The 19,892-nt window shown below is 47.8% G+C and overlaps 1 protein-coding gene across 5 annotated transcripts in view; it reads left to right on the top strand.

Moving 5' to 3' along the window:
- GFRA1 (GDNF family receptor alpha 1) overlaps window positions 1-19,892 on the top strand; it is a 231,529-nt gene that overhangs the window by 155,881 nt on the left and 55,756 nt on the right. For all 5 annotated transcript variants that reach the window (XM_059881912.1, XM_059881913.1, XM_010820040.4 and 2 more), the window contains one exon: window positions 4,188-4,524. In XM_059881912.1, coding sequence (XP_059737895.1) covers window positions 4,188-4,524 — 337 coding nt within the window. The remainder of the gene's footprint in view (window positions 1-4,187; window positions 4,525-19,892) is intronic.

The raw sequence follows: 19,892 nt of genomic DNA, 5'->3' as shown, positions 1-19,892 counted from the left end.
AGTATTAGGTCAACCTCTGCGCCTGTATTCCTTTCATTTTAGCCAGAGATCATAAAGTATATCCACCTGATGCGAAGAGCTAGCTCATTGGAAAAGACCCTGATGCTGGGAAAGATTGAGGGCAGGGGGAGAAGGCGGCGACAGAGGATGAAATGGTTGGATGGCATCGCTGATTCAATGGATGTTAGTTTGAGCAAACTCTGGAAGATAGTGAAGGACAGGGAAGCCTGGCATGCTGCAGTCCATGGGGTCACAGAGCGGGACACGACTTATCAACTAGCCTTAAGGGCTTTATCCGGATGATCCAGAGTTTGGTCATATTCCTGTATTTTAGATCATCATTCCAAAATGCATAACTTAGAAATCTCCAAGACTTCCTTTGGTAGTCCAATGGTTAAGAACCTGCCTGCCAATGCAGGGGACCTGGGGGGTTAGATCCCTGGTCTAGGAAGATTCCAGATGCCGTGGGGCAGCTAGGCCCATTTGCCACAGCTACTGAGCTCACACACTCTGGAGCGCACGTGACGTACCTAGAGCATATCCCCACTGGCTGCAACCAGAGAAAACCCAGGCGCAGCAATGAAGACCCAGACAGCTTTAAATGAAAATAAATAAAAGAAATCTACAATTGTAGTCCTTCAGGATTATCCATCACTGCTGCCAGCGGGCCCAACAGCACCACCTCTCAAAAGAGGAAAAAACCAGAAGTGTCACCAGGGCCTGGTGGAGGCCCTGGGGATCTGTTGGGGCATGTGGTGAATATTTCACTCCTTGGGTCCTGAAATGCCTGAGTGTGAAAACAGAGGCGCAGGAGCGAAGCCACTTTGGGAAGATCATGATGGAGAAAGTGCTTCAGGTGTGCTTGTTAAACCAGCAGGATGTGCGTGCAGCTGCTGGCGTCCTGCACTGCTCACCTAAGAAGGGCGGAAGGTCTTGTTTATAGCCTTGCACGTTAAATTGTTGAATTCGCATGTCATAGAAACATGAACCCGGGGCATCATAAGATACTGCTGGTAGTGCCCGAGTATATTTTTGTGATTTCAGATATTTACACATAGTTCTTTCTTAAAGTGAGGCACACCATCAGTAGACCAAAGAGAATTTTTCATTCCCTGAAATGTTGGACTTATTGTGTCTGTTCTTGTATAAAATTTTGCTTTATAACAGTAGAATATTTAACATGAGATCCCGGTGGCTCACATGGTAAAAAGAATCTGCCTGCAATGCAGGACACCTAGGTTTGGTCTCTGGATTGTGAAGATCCCCTAGAGAAGGAAATGGCAACACATTCCAGTATTCTTGCCTGGAAAATCCCAGGCCCAGAGGATCCTGGTAGGCTACAGTCCATGGGGTCACAGAGTCAGACTTGGCTGAGTGACTAACACTATATTCTTGACATATTTCTTTTTTAAGTTTTATTGATTTACAGTGTTGATTTATGATGTTGTGTCAGTTTCCATACACATATATACATTCTCTCCCATTTTTCTCCACCATGGTTTGCCACAGGATACTGAATATCGTTCCCTGTGCTATACAGTAAGGACCTCGTTGTTTATCCGTTCTATATATAATAGTTTGCCTTTGCTAATCCCAAACTCCTGTATCTTCTCTCCCCTAACCCCACTCCCCCTTGGCAACCACAAGCCTGTTGTCTTTATCTGTGAGTCTGTTATTGTTTCATAGATATGTTGATTTGTATTGTATTTTAGATTCCACATATAAGTGATATCATATGGCATTTGTCTTTCTCTTTCTGACTTAGTTCACTTAGTATGATAATTTTTAGGTACCAGTGGTCAGAAGACCTAAATAGACCTTTCTCCAAAGAAGATATACAGATGGCCAATAGATGGATGAAAAGATGCTCAACATCACATTAAGAGAAATGCAAATCATAACTACAGTGAGGTATCACCTCACATCAGACAGAATGGCCATCATTAAAAAGTGTACAATATGCAAATGCTGGAGAGGATGTAGAGGAAAGGGAACCCTCTTCCACTGTTGATGGAAATGTAAATTGGTGCAGTCACTGTGGAAAACAGTCTGGAGGTTCCTCAAAAAACCTAAAGATAGAGCTGCCTTTTGATTCAGCAGTCCCATTCCTGGGTGTATACTCAGATGAAACTATCATTTGAAAAGATATATGCACCCCTATGTTTATTGCAGCACTATTTACATTAGCCAAGACATGGAAACAACCAAAGTGTACATGGACAGATCAATGGGTAAAGAAGACGTGGTTTGTATACACAGTGGAATATTACTCAGCCATCAAAAGAGTGAAATCATGCCACTTAGATTTTAAGTGCACAATATGGTATTGTTAACTGTAACTGTGATGCTGTACAGCAGATCTCTAGAACTTACTCATCTTGCATCAGTGAAACTGTATACTTCTTGAATAACAACTCCCCATTTCCTCCCTTGCTGGAACAAGGGAGGAAATGGGGAGTAGGACCACTTATACTATTGAGTAGCAGCAACTATCATTTGTACTGTTGAACAGCAGTAACTACCATTCAACTCTCTGCTTCTATGAGTCTGAGAGTTTTAGATGCCTTGCACATGTAGAGTCATAGAGGATACTGTCCTCCTGTGACTGGTTTATCTCACTTAGTATCATGTCCTTAAGGCTCATTCATGTTTTTGGACATGGCATGTTTCCTTCTTTCTTTAAGGTGGAAAAACATCCCAGGTGCCCTTTATATGGACACTAAACGCACTGTCCTGTCTTTCGGTCCCATCCAGTCCGGCCGAACTCTCTTTCCTCTCGTGCTAATTCTCAAATGCCTTCATGGTCCCCATCAATGGGGGACATAAAGAGAATGAAAGGGGGTTTCAGGACCCAAGAAGGGACTGAGGCCTGAATGGAAACTTCCTGGGCTTTGAATCCCACAGTTGTAGGGTGCCTGCCTGTTGCCTCCTAGCTGTCTCCAGAGGGTCACTGCTGCACCTAATTGTTAATTTTCCATGGGCCATATTATATATAACTTGGCTCTTGGAGGTTTTTCCATCACTTTCCCCTCTCTTTAGTAAGACCTATATTGTGAAAAATAGGCTTCGTTTCCCTTGTCCATTCATTTTTAACTTTGCCCATTGGACTTGGCCCTGCCAACCCACCCAGCTACCCCAGTGGGCCCCACCTCCTCTGTGTTCTGTCTCCAGCCTCACAGAAGGCCTCCTGGCCGTGGATGGCCCTGGTTTCTCTGAAAGCCTGAGCACAGAGGGCTTGGGCAGAAGGCAACCTATGTTTTGCCAGCCCACCCAGCCACCCCAGTGGGCCCCACCTCCTCTGTGTTCTGTCTCCAGCCTCACAGAAGGCCTCCTGGCCGTGGATGGCCCTGGTTTCTCTGAAAGCCTGAGCACAGAGGGCTTGGGCAGAAGGCAACCTATGTTTTGTGAGATTTCTAAGGCCTATGGTTTGTAAGCCCCCTGAAATTCTATCCAGGATACTAACTGAATTTTTCTAATCTGCAACCTCAGTACTCATAGATCCCACATTTTCTATGTGGTAAGTTAAATGGTAATTGAGGTTTGCAAATTTTTACATAATTTATGCTGGTTTCCTTCCAGTGGCCTGTGAGCTCAAACTTAAATACAGCTTCGATGTAGTGGCTTCTTCCTGTTTAGAGAGCTGGCATAATATTTTGTCTTCTGGGCTCAAATAACCATGCAATTACTCTGTAATCATATAGTAATTAGCATGTGCTATGTGCATTTATTACATAATTATATTCCTGGAGGATCGCATGGCAATTATACTTACATTCAGCATATCATTTTATATACTATATAATAAACAAGTATATAATTTGCTGCTTTTTTCTTTTATCCTAATTTCAGTTTACCAGCCAGGAGCTGGAAACTTGTTCTCCTGTTGCCTTGTTTAGACCCAGGCAGGCAGGTGTCTGAGCTCCTTTGGCCTCACTCAGTACCTCCTAATTATACCTCTGAGACAATGCTAGGAGCTTGTGTGCAGCCTCGGGCTCCTAGCCTCTGTGCCCCTGATGCTTCCTCATTGTCACAAACTCATTAAGTTATTAGCTTCAAAACACAGAGCTGAGGAGAGCTGCCAAGCCTGCCAGGTGGTGAGAGGCCAGGTCTCCGTGCAAGCAGAGGACCTGTGCAAGCTGCCCCGGCACCCAGCCCTGTGGTCACCTGCCTCTCTCTCCTTTCCGCAGTGGAGCACATCTCGAAAGGGAACAACTGCCTGGACGCCGCCAAGGCCTGCAACCTGGATGACACCTGCAAGAAGTACCGGTCGGCCTACATCACCCCGTGCACCACCAGCATGTCCAATGACGTCTGCAACCGGCGCAAGTGCCACAAGGCCCTCCGGCAGTTCTTCGACAAGGTCCCGGCCAAGCACAGCTATGGGATGCTCTTCTGTTCCTGCCGGGACATCGCCTGCACCGAGCGGAGGCGGCAGACCATCGTGCCCGTGTGCTCCTATGAGGAGAGGGAGAAACCCAACTGCTTGAACTTGCAGGACTCCTGCAAGACCAATTACATCTGCAGGTAAGTGAGCTGGCAGCTGCGTGATGAATGAGGTGGCGGAGAGAACCTTTTCGCGGCTTCAGTGGCCCGGTTTCTGTTTTCTCAATTTCTGCGTGGGGTGGGAGAGGGGAGTGGTTGGGATGGATGGGGCCAAAACTGACCTCTGCCTCCAGTACAAGGTCCTTCAGAAACTGGTCAGGCATCAGGCTCTTGCACTCAGGAAGGTTTCCATCTTTAATGTGAGAATGAGGGAATGAGGGAAATAGGACTGTGCTCAGTAAGTTTGGAGAGTCACCTGAGGTCAGGTGAGCTTGAAGGCATGTGCCCTCACTACTAGAACTGAGATCTGCCAGGGGTCCAAAAGTGTTAAGTAAGGGGGATGAGGGCTGATAGAAATATAGGGGCTCTTTGCATCAAGATCACAAAGCTGGAAGACAGCAGCAAGAGGGTGGAGCTGTGTCCAGCCCTGAAGAGAACTTCCAGAATGCCTAGGTCTGTTCTGGGCCATTTAATCATCAACCTGTCTGAGAATAGATACTTTCCATGCTTCTGGATCTTAGCCCCGATCAGAGACCTGGCAGAGTCTGGGCTGTGTTGCCGAAAACAGGCACTTGCTTTTCCTTTTTGGCCATGTATTAATTTATTTTAATGTTTCGGGGACTCCATGAATATATTCTATATATATATATATATTTTTTTTTTTTTTCAGAGCAAAAAAGCTGTAGAGAATTAAGTAGAAAGAAAGGAAAGGTTTCTTTTCTTTCTGTTCTCACTTGCTCCCAGCCGTCACTGTCGACAATTTGATGTGTGTCCTTCCAGAACTTCGGGTTGAATTCATTGCTGATGGAAGCCAGTAGATTTTGATTAGCAGAGGCTCGAGTCTTCGCAGCCTGAGGCAATGCCGGTGCTGCATTCAGAGCACAGGGTGGATGTCAGGTTAGAGATGCAGACGGGGGCATCGTCGGTCAGCGCCTGTACTCTGCCCCCGGGACAGAGTCAGGAGTCTTCAAATACGGTCGCTGACAAAATCCCACGCACTTGATGAATTTCACGGGCGGACAAGTAGGTGAAGGTGTGACTCTATGCTTGTTTTCTTGTAAGTTTCCCCTTTCTCAGGAGCAGAAGGCAGAGAAGAATCTGTCTGATTAGTTGGGAGGATTCTGGTGAGGGAAGGTTCTGGTCGGTTTTTCTTCTGATAGACTGGAGTCCCATTCTTTCCTTAGACTAGCTCTAATAGTGACCAAAGGAAAATAGAAGCGCTCGTTAATCGTAGAACCCCCCTCGTGCTGAAGACTTTCTGGAAGTAGTGTCTCCATTTTTTTTCCAAGACGGAAATTATATGAGGAAGAACTCAAATGACTGAGCTCGTTGTGGGAGAAGTCAGGTGTTCAGGCAGTGAGGCCCTTCCTCACCTGTCACCCCTGTTTCAGTGAGACCCTCCTAGCTGAGCGCTGCGAGCAGGGATGGCTATATTCTAAGGGTCCTGAGGAAGAGGCAGGGCCTCCTTGCAGCCATAACCTGGGGAAACCAGTCATCCCGGGACTCTGAGAACTCTCTAGTGCTAAGTCACTTCAGTCCTGTCTGACTCTTTGTGACCCCCATGGACTGCAGCCCGCCAGGCCCCTCTGTCCATGGGATTCTCCAGGCAAGAATACTGGAATGGGTTGCCAGGCCCTCCTTCAGGGGATCTTCCCCACCCAGGGATCGAACACACGTCTCTTATGTCCCCTGCATTGGCAGGCAAGTTCTTTACCACTGAGTGCTATGAGGGGCCAGACCAAGGGAGAAACTGCGGAGCTTCCTCTCGGATTAGAATGCCAGGGATCTGAAAATCTAAAAATTATCACCTGAAGACCCTGCACCCGAATCCCATGTTCCTGGTCCCCTTCGGTCTTTGGTTTGAGCAGAAGGAATCCTTTTGCTAAGAGCAGGACTTTCCAGGGTTTTCCTTGGCTGGAAGCCAGCTACAGCCATCCGTGTCTCTGCAGGAAACATTACCTTTTCACTGATGGTTCAAGCCAGGAGGCCTGGAGATGGGAGGCTGCTATAAGTGGGGAATGGAGCAGTGAGTCAGCCCTCTGTCCACTGGGCCACGGCTGGGAGGAGGGAGAGAGCATGGTGATGGAGCCTTCCCTCCTCTTCTAGCAAGGTGTGTCTTGCACGAGAGGTCCAGAGGGGGTGCCTGATACCCCCTCTGCAGCCTGAAAGCCTATTCTGAGGGTTCGTTTGCATCACTTGGCCTGCCCTATGAAAAGAGAGACTCTTTGGAGGGTTGGTGAGAACTAGTCAAATCAGATTGCTTCCCTGCTTAGCTGCAGTGAGAAACAGCAAGAAGTTTGGGAACTTGCGAGTGTTCCGAGGAGGAGGAAGGAAGAATCTGTAGGTAAGGGGATGGTTTGGGTACTGTTTAGGGACCAGGTTGGCTCCAGGGACCATGTGTGTTGCGGCAGCCCCGGTGGCATGGAGTGACTTCAGCTGATGGAGTGACAAGGAACAGGGGACAGCTGGACAGCCCTCACCTAAGGACTGACTGTGCCCGGTCACTCCGAAGGTCGGGCTGTCGTGACAGCAGCCACCACTGGACTGGAAGTGACAACCAGAAGCCGCTTTTGTGCGTCTGCCGTGTTTCTGGCTCTGGGCTGTTTGGGAGTCTGGATCCTAGACTGTTGAGGGCCCTACCAGGGGAAATTGGCCTCAGTGTGATTGATGGGTTTTATACCCTGTCTTGAGTCCTCTCTAGGAAGGTGATTCAGTGACTTCCCCTGGTGTTACCTGTCGTTATTTAGGCTGGAATTTCTTTCCCTAGCTGAGCCTGGACTTATTACTCATGATTACCCCCTCCCTGTCGCATGTGGTAAATGTAATTTAAGCTGCTAGGTAGGCTGGCAGTGTTTTCTTTCATCAGGTTTTATTAATCTTGTCTTTAATTTTATGCCTTTTATTGCATCCCTGCTCGATCCATCTCGGTGAAGCCATTGTAGTTACTCCTACCCACAGCAGCAGCTGGAGCTTTGGCGGAGGGGGATTCCTGTTAAAGTAGCTACAATGTTAAAGTAGCTCTGACCTAGATCCACTGGAGGAAGGGAGGTACCCCCAGTGGGATGGCGAAAGGCCCAATGTGAGGATCCCCAAAGGGAAGGGATGACAAGAGGGGAAATCACTTCCTAAAAAGCATATTCTTTGAAAGCTTGCCTTTCAAATGCTCCATTGCCATCTCAACATCAGCCATTATCAAAGAGCTGCTGAAGCTCATTAAAACTTCCCTGCACTTAATGTTTTCCAACTCGAAGCACACAGGTTTCCTTCCCCAGGGATCAGCAGTGCTTCTGCACAAAACCTGTCTCTCCGGCCTTACGCCTTCAAACAGAGCAGATGCAACTTCAGCGTTGCCTTTTGACTTTATTTGCCTTTACTGCCTTCCCCTTTTAGAGAAGCCGACAGGTTTTTTTCCTCTTGGAGCGGCAAGGGAGAGGCGAGAGCTTGAGTGTTTAGTCCTCCTAAGCTTGTCTGCAGAAAAGCAAACTGGGAGGCAGTAGCAGGAAGGGGGTGATGAAATGTAACAGCCTCCAGGTCTTACCCTGAAGCGCAGTATCTCCCTTGCCAGTTTTCTCTGGTTGTCTTCCTTAGTGCCTGGAAGAATGTCAGGACTGGGTTTGATCCTAAAGGGAGCCGATTCCTTTATCCTTGATGCACCTGGTTATATGTACAAAATTTAAACTGGCAACTCTCCTCCTTCCCCCCAAACTCTGACATACTAAGTAAGCTCAGCACTTGGACCCTGGCTCAGTTCAGTTCAGTCGCTCAGTCGAGTCCGACTCTGCGACCCCATGGACTACAGCACGCCAGGCCTCCCTGTCCATCACTAACTCCCAGAATTTACTCAAATTCATGTCCATTGAGTCGGTGATGCCATCCAACCATCTCATCCTCTGGCGTCCCCTTCTCCTCATGCCTTCAGTCTTTCCCAGCATCAGGGTCTTTTCAAATGAGTCAGTCCTTCACATCAGGTGGCCAGAGTATTGGAGCTTCAGCTTCAGCTTCAGCATCAATCCTTCCAGTGAATATTCAGGACTGATTTCCTTTAAGATGGACTGGTTGGATATCCTTGCAGTCCAAGGGACTCTCAAGAGTCTTCTCCAACACCACAGTTCAAAAGCATCAATTCTTTGGCACTCAGCTTTCTTTAGAGTCCAACTCTCACATCCATACATGACTACTGGAAAAACCATAGCTTTGGCTAGATGGACCTTTGTTAATAAAGTAATGTCTCTGCTTTTTAATATGCTGTCTAGGTTGGTCATAACTTTTCTTCCAAGGAGCAAGCGTCTTTTAATTTCATGGCTGCAGCCACCATCTGCAGTGATTTGAGAGCCCCCCAAAATAAAGTCTGTCACTGTTTCCAGTGTTTCCCTGTCTACTTGCCATGAAGTGATGGGACCAGATGCCATGATCTTAGTTTTCTGAATGTTGAGTTTTAAGCCAACTTTTCCACTCTTCTCTTTCACTTTCATCAAGAGGCTCTTTAGTTCTTCTTCGCTTTCTCCCATAAGGATGGTGTCATCTGCATGTCTGAGGTTATTGGGTGCTACAAACAAATATGTTCATAGCTCTTTAATTTTTCTAATTAATCACTCAGGCACCTTCGCTGTTCTTCATTATCAAAAGGACTAGCATCTTCCTCTTGAGCAAGCCCCCTCCTGTTTTCATCTACGAATTATAGACTTTTGTGCCAGAACTTGTTCTGCTTCCAAAGAGGGAAGCCGGAGGCAAAGAGGGAGCCAGAGGCTACTGACCAGCGCTCCTGACTTGTGACTCTTGCAGCCACCTCATGGTGTCGCTGTTGTGAGCAGCCTGGACTATGCTTGGTGGTTTGGTGGCTGTGCCCTTCTTGGTTATTCTGCACCTGCAGCTCAGGTGCGACATCCTTGGATGCAGACTAACAACTCTTAGTTCCTACTCAGTCTGCACCCACTATTTCCCAAAACGTGACATTTTGCCCTGGGGGCTGGGTCCTAGGGAATTCCCATCAGATTCAGCCCTGCAGCTTGAACACGGCATCTCAGACTCTCCCTTGACTGGCAGTGCATCCTAGGTGGGATTGAGTGTTGTAGTTAACATTTTCCTTCTTTTCTTGAAGTTTTATTGTGTTCAGTTCAGTTCAATTGCTCAGTCGTGTCCACCTCTTTACGACCCCATGAACTGCAGCACGCTAGGCCTCCCTGTCCATCACCAACTCCCAGAGTTTACCCAAACCCGTGTCCATTGAGTCGGTGATGCCATCCAGCCATGTCATCCTCTGTCATCCCCTTCTCCTCCTGCCCTCAATCTTTCCCAGGATCAGGGTCTTTTCAAATGAGTCAGCTCTTCGCATCAGGTGGCCAAAGTACTGGAGTTTCAGCTTCAGCATCAGTCCTTCCAATGAACACCCAGGACTGATCTCCTTTAGGATGGACTGGTTGAATCTCCCTGCAGTCCAAGGGACTCTCAAGAGTCTTCTCCAACACCACAGTTCAAAAGCATCAATTCTTTAGCACTCAGCTTTCTTTATAGTCCAACTCTCACATCCATACATGACCACTGGAAAAACCATAGCCTTGACTAGACGGACCTTGGTTGCCAAAGTAATGTCTCTGCTTTTGAATATGCTGTCTAGGTTGGTCATAACTTTCCTTCCAAGGAGTAAGCGTCTTTTAATTTCATGGCTGCAATCACCATCTGCAGTGGTTTTGGAGCCCAGAAAAATAAAGTCAGCCACTGTTTCTACTGTTTCCCTATCTATTTGCCATTAAGTGATGGGACCAGATGCCGTGATCTTAGTTTTCTGAATGTTGAGCTTTAAGCCAACTTTTTCACTCTCCTGTTTTACTTTCATCAAGAGGCTCTTTAGTTCTTCTTCACTTTCTACCATAAGAACACTTAATATGAAATCTACTCTCTTAACAGGTTGTTAAGTGTGCAATATGGAATTGTCTACAGGCAAAATATTGTACAGTAGAACTCTAGAACTTACTCATCTTGCATAATTGAACTTTTGTTCCCACTGATCAGAAACTATCTGCTTCTGCTCCCCCTAGTTCCTGGCAGCAAACAGTTCTGTTCTCTGCTTCTGTGAGTTTGATGATTTTAGGTACCTCATGTAAAGTGAAATGATGCAGTATTTGTCCTTCTGTGACTGTTTTATTTCACTTAACATAATGCCCTTCAGGTTCATCCATATTGTTTCATATTGCTTTTTTAAGGCTTAAACAGTGCTTGGTCAAGGGTATCGCATACCTTTTCAACAGATTCTGATAATATTGAATTTTAAAAGGAAAGGGATCGGGGCCCTATGTCTCCAAGGCTTTCTTGTCCACACCTACTCCAGGATTGACTTGCTTCTCTGACAATGCAGGGGCTTTCTAGGGGGCGCTAGTGGTAAAGAAAGCATCGACCAATGCAAGAGACATAAAAGACGTAGGTTCAATCCCTGTGTTGGGGAAGTCCCCAGGAGGAGCGCATGGCAGTCCACTCCAGTATTCTTGCCTGGAGAGTCCCATGGACAGAGGAGCCTGGTGGGGTCACAAAGAGTCATTGGGTCACAAACAGTTGGACATGACTGAAGCGACTTAACATATACACACACTGCCAGTGCAGGAGACTGGTTTTCGATCCCTGGGTTGTAAAGATCTCCTGGAGAAGGAAATGGCAACCCACCCCAGTATTCTTGCCTAGGAAATCCCATGGACAGAGGAGCCTGGCAGGCTATACAGTCCATGGAGTTGCAAAAGTGTCAGGCACAACTTAGCAACTAAACAAAACCAACTCAGTACCCAGGCTCTGCCTCCCCATAGTTGCTAAGAGTGGTAGCTTTGACCAAGTGACCAAGCGTATACGGATTTACCTTTCCCCGGAACTAAGGATCCTATAATTGTATCCTGGAGGCCTGGTTGTGTTGTGTTTTGTTTTGCTTTTTTAGCAGAACCATGAAGGTCTGCTTTGGTACAGCTCCAGAGGAACAGCATATGTAACTTTCAAAATTCTGCCCTAGCCAACACCGCATTTTCCACACTGAGGCTGACCCTGTTATACGTAGAGGAAATATGTTGTTGTTAATGTGTTAACTGGACAACTGGGGAAGCATGTTACAAGACCATGCAGCGAATTTCTTCTCCAGTGACTTACTTGGTCTGACAGTGTTAATATATCTTTAAAAGAGGAGAATGTATTTCCTTTGCTTGGAATCAAAGCTCTTTTGCATAGTAAACTGCGACTTGTAAAGAGCAAGGACATCCTCCGCTCTTTGGGCTACCTTCCTGAGTTGAAAACTAGATTCGACATCACGCGATCTCCGGGCTTGTGTTGACATGTGGCAAGCGCACGAGAAAATGGCTCAGAGGATAATTAATGCCTAAAACTAGAAGGGGAGATTAATTTGGCACTTAATTTTATTTTACGCTGATTCATTCACAAATGGAAATCAGCAATTAGATAATGCAAACTTTTGAACCATGGAAAGAAAGGTTCAGGAATATGAGAAAACACAAGTAAAACATTTTCCAGTTCATTTGAGCAGTTTTCATTTCAAATGATTACATGGGTGTCTTTAGCGATGCAGGGTGGGATGGCTCATTTTTTAAGGTGCCCCACCTGCCTGAACTGCCTGCCACCCAGTCTGGGCTGGAGCCCCCCGGGACTCCCATGGGGTCGGGGAAAGCTCCTGTATGTGTAGAGATTCATCAAGCAGAAAGTAGGGCTGTCTCCCCCCAGCATCTGCTGAATGCTGGGGAGGAGCGCACTTCCTGGTGGATCTTCCAGATCTCCACCCCCGAGCCAGCGCATCCACTTGGCACCAGCTAAGCAGGGTCTGAGCCTGCCATGTCCCTGTCTCACAGGGGTAACCTGAGCTGTGAATCAAGCGGAAACCCACTACAACTTTCTCCGTCTTGTCGCCTCCTATCTCTCTCCTTATCTCAACTTTGGCAGAGGCGGGTGTGAAGCCATTTGTCTGTTCCTGCTGGAGCCTGTTGTTGAAAAATGCCTGTCCAGATATACTCAGCTTTCTGGCTCTCCCCAGCCAGGCCCTCCCTGCGCCTGCGCAGCGCAGGGGCTCCGCTTCCTTCCCCCACCCAAGATAAGAGGTGCTTATCTTGTCATCTCACCATCAAAGAGTGGGCTTCCCCCACTGAAACCTGTTGGGAAAATCCCAGTCACAGACTTTAGCCTTGTTTGGCTCGTGTGCCCATCCCTGGACCAGCCAGAGGGCCCATGTCCTCTGGCCCAGTGGAAGCCACTGTTGGCAGTGTCTACAGCAGGAGGGAGGGGAGAGTACCAGCCTCAGGGAAATGAAATGGGGTTCACAGTGCACGCTTCCACCCACCTGGAAGTGCCCATACAGCCAGGCACTCAGAGATGAAGGCGCAGGCCTTCTAATGATCTCAGCGTCCAGCATGAACTGTCCCCTTGCCCTTGCCTGTCTGGCCTCTTCTCTGGCTCCCCTGTCTCTGCTTCATCTGTTTCAGACACTCTGGTCCCTTTGCTGGTCCTCGAATGCACTATGCGTGTCCACCTCTAGCCTTTGGTCCAGCTGTTGTCTCTGCTGGCCCACTCTTTCCCCAGATGCTCCCAGACAAACTCCATCACCTCCAAGTCTCCTTAAATCTCCTTTTAATGTGTTCACACTGGTCACCTTATTTAACATGTAAGTCCTTGCCTACTCCCCTAATCAGCTTCTAACATACTATATAATTTATTTATTTGTTTTGATTATCATTTGCCTCTTTTGTCCACTATAATGTAACTTCCCCAGTTAGGGTTCTTGAACTGTGATATATCCCAAGTACCTAAAACTGTGCCTGAACAGTATTCTACACTTAGTATTTGCTGAATGAATAAATGAGTGAATCAGTGTAAAACTTGAGGGAAGGTCCGAGAAGGGGGTTGGATATAGGGATAGATTTGAGGATTATCAACATAGAAGTCATGAGGGTGTAAATATGATAGAATTTATTCCCCAGAGAAAGTGGGTGAGAGGAGAAATAGGCCAAAGACTGAACCTGTGGAACACCAGGTTTATGGTAAAAAGTATCTGTAAAGGCAATGGCACCCCACTCCAGTACTTTTGCCTGGAAAATCCCATGGATGGAGGAGCCTGGTGGGCCGCAGTCCGTGGGGTCACAAAGAGTCGGACACGACTGATCGACTTCACTTTCACTTTTGACTTTCATGCATTGGAGAAGGAGATGGCAACCCACTCCAGTGTTCTTGCCTGGAGAATCCCAGGGATGGGGGAGCCTCGTGGGCTGCCGTCTATGGGGTCGCACAGAGTCGGACACTACTGAAGCGACTTAGCAGCAGCAGCAGCAAAGGCCTTACGGAGGCAGGAAGTTGGAGAGTTGGAGAATCCACAAAAGACCTCAGCAGAGCTGAGGGAGATCAGGTTCTTAGGAATAAAAGTGGGGTGAGCCTTGTTGTGTCATTCAAAGGTATAGAGGGTGGAAGAGGAGAATTCAGAATGGATTTAGCATACAGGAAATCTACCTGCCCATCTGTCCATCCATACCTATATCTCTCCCTTCCTCCAGTTACCCATCCATCCATCCCTCATCTATCCATCCATCCTCTTATCCATCTGTCTGTCCATCCGTCCATCCATCCAGCTGGTCTGCAGTTACTGTGCCAGGAGTAAAGACCTGGTTTCTCACCAGCCAAACAAAAAAGAAGACAGCTGCAAATACAGTTATTTCAGCCTGGTGTGGGAGTCTGTGGTCAGGAAGACGCAAAGCGCTACGGGAGGGCAGAGATAAGAATAGCTGACTGGGCCTTGGCCTGGGTGGGGGTCAGCAAAACCTCCTGGAGAAGCTGCCCTCTGAATAGGGCTGAAAGGATGAGCGGCATGGAGGAGACCAGCGGTGGTAGAAACGGGATAGAGGCCCAGGGCTGTGGATTTGAGGAAGACGTGGGAGCAACAACCCATTTGCTGGGTTTTAGTGATGAGAGGCACTGGTCTCTGTGATCCCAGCCCACATGGAGGAGCTGGATATCAGCCTGGTCTCGCTCACTCCGAAACCTGTTTTCTGTCATTCTTTCCAAACGATTGTCTTTCACGACAAGAATGTAATGTTCTTAACATCGTTCAGCCTTACCACCTTTCGTTCCAGACAGGCAGAATGATCATCCCGGCCAGCCTCTGGATCTCGACGCTCTTTATGGCTCAGTAACTAAGACAGCATCGGTTTTAAAGACAGTTTTCACAGAGCTTAGGACATAATGTTCATCACAGCCTCTTAGCATCATTCGAAACATTAAAAAAAAAAAAAAAGCGCTCCTCAGGTAATACATGTTCATTAAGTTCTTACTTTATCTAATTTCCTTTTGAGCACTCATTGCTTATTGTAGAGTGGTTTCTCTGTGACAGCTTACTGATGGCAAAAGTTGTTTTTACAAATAGGAAAAAATCTTTCCAGACCACACTGATTTTCTTAGTATTAACTCAACCGCTTACTCGGGCGCATTCACTGAGCGCAGTCTGTCTGACCCGAGGGTCCCAGCTGTGTAAGTCACGTGACTGTTACCCAGGAGTTCCCACTCACCTGGTTGCCTGGGCTCCCTCTATAACTCCTTGCTGAACTGTCGCTGGAGTTTAGAGTCCTTGACCCTCACCTTGCCCTGGGCAGCAGATACCAAGGACTTGGCTGTGTATCTCAGGGGAGATGAACTCTCTGCTGTCACAGAGTGACAGCTGGCTCTAAACAGTCCATGGTTTTGTCCCCAAGTTGGGGTCATCCAAGTGCTGGTCTTCCTACGTATGTTCTCCTTGCCCTCTGGCCAGTTCATGAATCATAGGAAGACCTCCATGCTGTGGCTTGCGTCTTGAATGAAGTGCGGATAAAACAGGCGGTGGGTGAAAAGTGATGAAACGGAGGTGGGTGGGGGACTTGCAGGGAGCTCTGGGACCCTAGATTTCAGCCCATTTTGTTGAAGATCCCAGTTGGTCCCCTCTGCTGCTTTGTGCAGATTGTTGCTCTTCCAAGGGGACTCTTCTGCTCTGCCCAGTGACCTTTTCAGGTACTAGGGCCCATGAAGTTCCCAGACAGCATCACCTAGCTCCCCTCTTAAGTCTAGACCTATCGCTTCTCGGCCTTTTGGCTAAGATCAAGTGTAAGTCTAGACCTAAATCCAACATACAGATTTTGGAGTCTCTCTCTCTCTTTTTTTTTTTTTTCTCTGTTGTTTCAGAAGGGGATGCTTTCATTTCATACCCTTCTTTTTTTCACATGTGTTTTATCCACGGAGCAAACAATTGGGGGGAAGAGAGGTCCTAGTAGTCCCAGAGGGCTTTCCCCTTATCCAGACCAACAGCCTTTGGGGTCCACGGGTACCCATTCTGGCGGGCATACTGGGCCCTTAAGCTGAGGCTGCTCCCTCCCATCCCAGCCTCCACAGACACTCAGCTTCTTTTGATCACGCGCAGTTTGTTGCTGACAGTGGTTCCCTTAGCCTGTGACCCAGAGCCATCTCATTTTGTGCAGGAAAGTCCGCCCCCCACCCCGCCCTGCACCAGGTGGCTGTCACGTTGACTAGTGCCTGGCTCTCACACCCAGACTTGGAGTCCCACTCCACCCAAGAACACCCCAGATCCCCACTCAGGCAGTGCCCCAGCTTAGACATCCTGCAGTCACGTTGGCATTTGCATTTCTACGAGGCATTTCCGGCTCAGTGAATGGGAAATTGCTCTGTGATTTCCGAAAGCAATTAATTATGCAGAAAATGTTGCATCAAAAAGAAAAAACAAGCATTTAAAACAACCATCAATGTGAAAAGTGCCACCAAGCTGGAGTTGGGCCTTTCTTCCCCCTTCAGTAAGCTGTCAGTGTGTTTGTGAGTGAGGCGGCCCTGGGCTCTCATCTGGGTTCTGCTGGTTCAAGGACATTAACAGCTCATGGCCTCAGTTTTGCATCTATAAATGGAGGTAATGACTCCATCTTCACAGGGCAGCCATAAGGGTTAAATGCAATATCTAGGCAAAGGCGTTAGCACAGAGCCTGCCACCTAACAGAGCAAACATTCAATAAATCTTTTTTCCTTTCTCCCTCCCTCACGCTTTCCACACATTTTGATCATAGAGGACAAAGGAAGTGTAAGATTCCAAATGCAACATTTCCCACCCCATCCCTGCTCCATCAGCAGACGGAGACCTTTAAAGTAGGATTTGTGGGTGGAAAGGGTAGATTTTTACTGCTTTACACTTTTATGCACCCACAGCATTAAGCAGCACGCGGAAATTCCAACACTGGTACATGAAGCTGTGCTGCTAAGCTTCGTCTTGATACATCACCATCTTTTCAGTTGGTACCATTAGGGAAAAGTGGGAGGCGGAGGTGGGGGTTGACAGAGTCCAGAGGTGTTTGGAGCATGCGTCATCTCAAGAACGCTTCTGTCTATAAGAGAGAATTATCACCATACAAAGATACCCACTGAGATGCGGATGGAGCTGGCCACGAGTTTGTTGGGCCTGGAGTCCTAGATTCACTATTGTTTAAACTGAATGGGCAGTGGGGGTGCCCCTGGCAGCCTCTCCGGGCACGTGCTGCTTCAGTGACCCAGAGTAACCATGAATAAAGTGTCCTTAGAGGTGCTTGTGTCTGAGTCAGGGATGTGAGGCACCCAGCAAAGGGCAGTCACTGACTCAGGGCCGCTGAATCCGACCCTTCGTCTTGTCTGCGTGGTTCTGTGCCATGATTCATCTGATCCTCCTGTCAGGAAGCAAGCTCCTGCCAGGCGCAGGATGGCTCGTGCAAGACTCAGGGGCTCAGAATCCACAGAGCAGGGGCATTACTGCAGGAACGTGTGGGTGACAACGATGATGATGGAGGTGATGACAAAGAGGGTGACATTTATGTGACATTTGCAGTGTGCCAGACACTGTGCTGGGCACTCCACCACCCTGGAAGTGGGGGCTGACATCCTCCTCCCTGGTCCACAGAGGAGGGGGCCCAGTCTTGAGCAGCTTCTGCAGTTTTCCAAGTGGTGTCACTGGAACCAGAGCCCAGGGGGTCCAAGGGGCTGCAAAGCCAGAGTTCTGTCCGCTGTCTGCCCGTTTCTGGTGCGATGCGTGTGTCTCCTGAAAACCACCCGCTCGGGGTATGTGGAGTCGGATATTATAGGTGATTTTGTTTCTAACTCTTTATTCATTTTAAAGCAAAAATTTTAAATAAGAGACCTTGGGATCTTGATAAGGCATAAATGCCCCCTCATTAAACATTTTGGATTGGCCAAAATGTTCGTTCAGTTTTGCATACAATGTTACGGGGGGTGGGGGAGGTGGAAGTGGAAGAATCCCTGAAAGAACTTTTTGGCCAACCCAATGATTCACTTCTCATTAGGACAGTGGTTTTCAAACTTTTGGTTTCAGAACTCCTTTATATTCTTAAAATCACTGAGGATCCCAAAGGGCTTTTGTATATGTGGGCTGTCTATCTATGCTTACAGTATTGGGAGTCAAAGCTGGAAAAGTGTTTATGTATTTATTACTTCATTTAAAAATAGGACCAAGATACCCATTACAGGTTACCAGAAATAACAGAACATAGTTTTATTTTTTAAAAATCCTTACATTTTTCCAAAACTAAACAAAACAAAAATTCAGGGAGAAGCGTGACATCGTTTTACACTTTCAGAAATCTAGTGTCTGACCAGAGGACTGCTCAGTCACTTCAGTTGTGTCCGACTCTGTGTGACCCCATAGACGGCAGCCCACCAAGCTCCCCCATCCCTGGGATTCTCCAGGCAAGAACACTGGAGTGGGTTGCCATTTGCTTCTCCAATGCATGAAAGTGAAAAGTGAAAGTGAAGTCGCTCAGTCGTATCCGAGTCCTAGCGACCCCATGGACTGCAGCCTACCAAGCTCCTCCATCCATGGGATTTTCCAGGCAAGAGTACTGGAATGGGGTGCCATTGCCTTCTCCTCTTGCCTTACTAGATCAGGGGACATGTGGATTCTTACATCTGCTATGGCATTCAGGCGGTTTCAGTACTGCATGTCACCTCTGGCCTCTGGAAAAACTCCACAGTACTCTCATTAGGACATGAAAATGAGAAGGATAAGCCAAGACTTAGCATGGCTGGGAAAATAGTTCTGACTCAAGAACACCTAAAAGTCTCTCTGAGGGTTCCCAGGGTTCTGACTCAAGAACACCTAAAAGTCTCTCTGAGATTGCCAGGTTCCCAGACTTCACTTTGAGAACTGCTGCACTAAGATCAGAATCGTCTTGGGCTGGAAGACGTGTGCCCACAAGCGTCCATGTGGTCTCCTGGAACTGAGACAGTCTGAGTGTGTGTGTGGCTGCCTCGTGTCCAGCCTGTTCACTCCAGCAGGTCACGATGGTGAGGCTGGAGGAAGTGTCTGGGAGCCGCTGACACAGCCCTTCCAGGTGGAAGTGGGTACCAGTAACCAGGAAGCTGCTGAACTTCCCATCGGCTGCCACTCCGGGGATGTGTGGCAGTGAGGGAGTCTGGCCCAGCTTGGTTTCCTGCCCTGGGAGATGCCTTCCCTACAGACAGCACCTCCCTTCTGGTTTCTAGTGCAACAAAGCTTTTTAGTGTCATATTCAGCGCAGTCAGGCAGAACTCTGGACTGACGTGTAAAAATACATTGTGTCCAAGACTCAGTGGTGCTTTTTTCTCCGGGAAGGGCTTGGTCAGAGTGTTCCCAGTAACCGTCTGGTCCTTGCAATATGTGGACTGTGGACCATGTCAGAGGCAACCCTTCTCTGCTTTCTGCTTCATCATCATTTGCTGTGGGGGAAACTAAAGGATTGTAATGGAATCAGGCCCGAGATAACCCTTAGAATAAGAGATGCTGGGAAACTGGCAGTTTGAGAGTCCTGTGAGCACCTAGACATTCCTATTAGATGGTTAGCTGGCTCCATATAACAGCTTTAAACTTCTTAGAATGGGGGTCTGGGGAGATGTTCACTCCAGCAAAGGATCCTGACATTGTCTTGTGGGAAAACCTTTCTGTGGAAATAGACCAAAGCAAATGGGAAATGCCTCTTCCATGTTCCAAGTTCAAAAATTCGAGATGAAGCATTTTTAACTACAAAGATGGTTTGAGAAAGCTGACTTTCTGCTCAAGCCTTCCAGCAGGTGGTTGGTTCCTTCAGTGGCTCAGCAGGGCTGGGGTGCCCGGTGCTTTGTGGGGCCCAGAACGTTCCCAGTGATGCTGATGCTGATCTGGGGCCCACACTTGGAAAGACACTGTCTCAAGGAACGTTGCTACAGGAACCTGGTAGGCTACAGTCCATGGGGTCACAAAGAGTCAGACGCGACTCAACAACTGAACAAAAATAAGGAAGGTTGACCGGGTGATAGCCAAGGCTAATGGGCCTCACCCTGCTTTCGGGGTCTGCTAG

This window comes from Bos taurus, chromosome 26 (assembly GCF_002263795.3).
Source record: "Bos taurus isolate L1 Dominette 01449 registration number 42190680 breed Hereford chromosome 26, ARS-UCD2.0, whole genome shotgun sequence".
NCBI classification, from domain to species: Eukaryota; Metazoa; Chordata; class Mammalia; order Artiodactyla; family Bovidae; genus Bos; species Bos taurus.
Note: the sequence above shows the minus strand (reverse complement) of the source record. Positions and strands in the feature narration are given on the sequence as shown.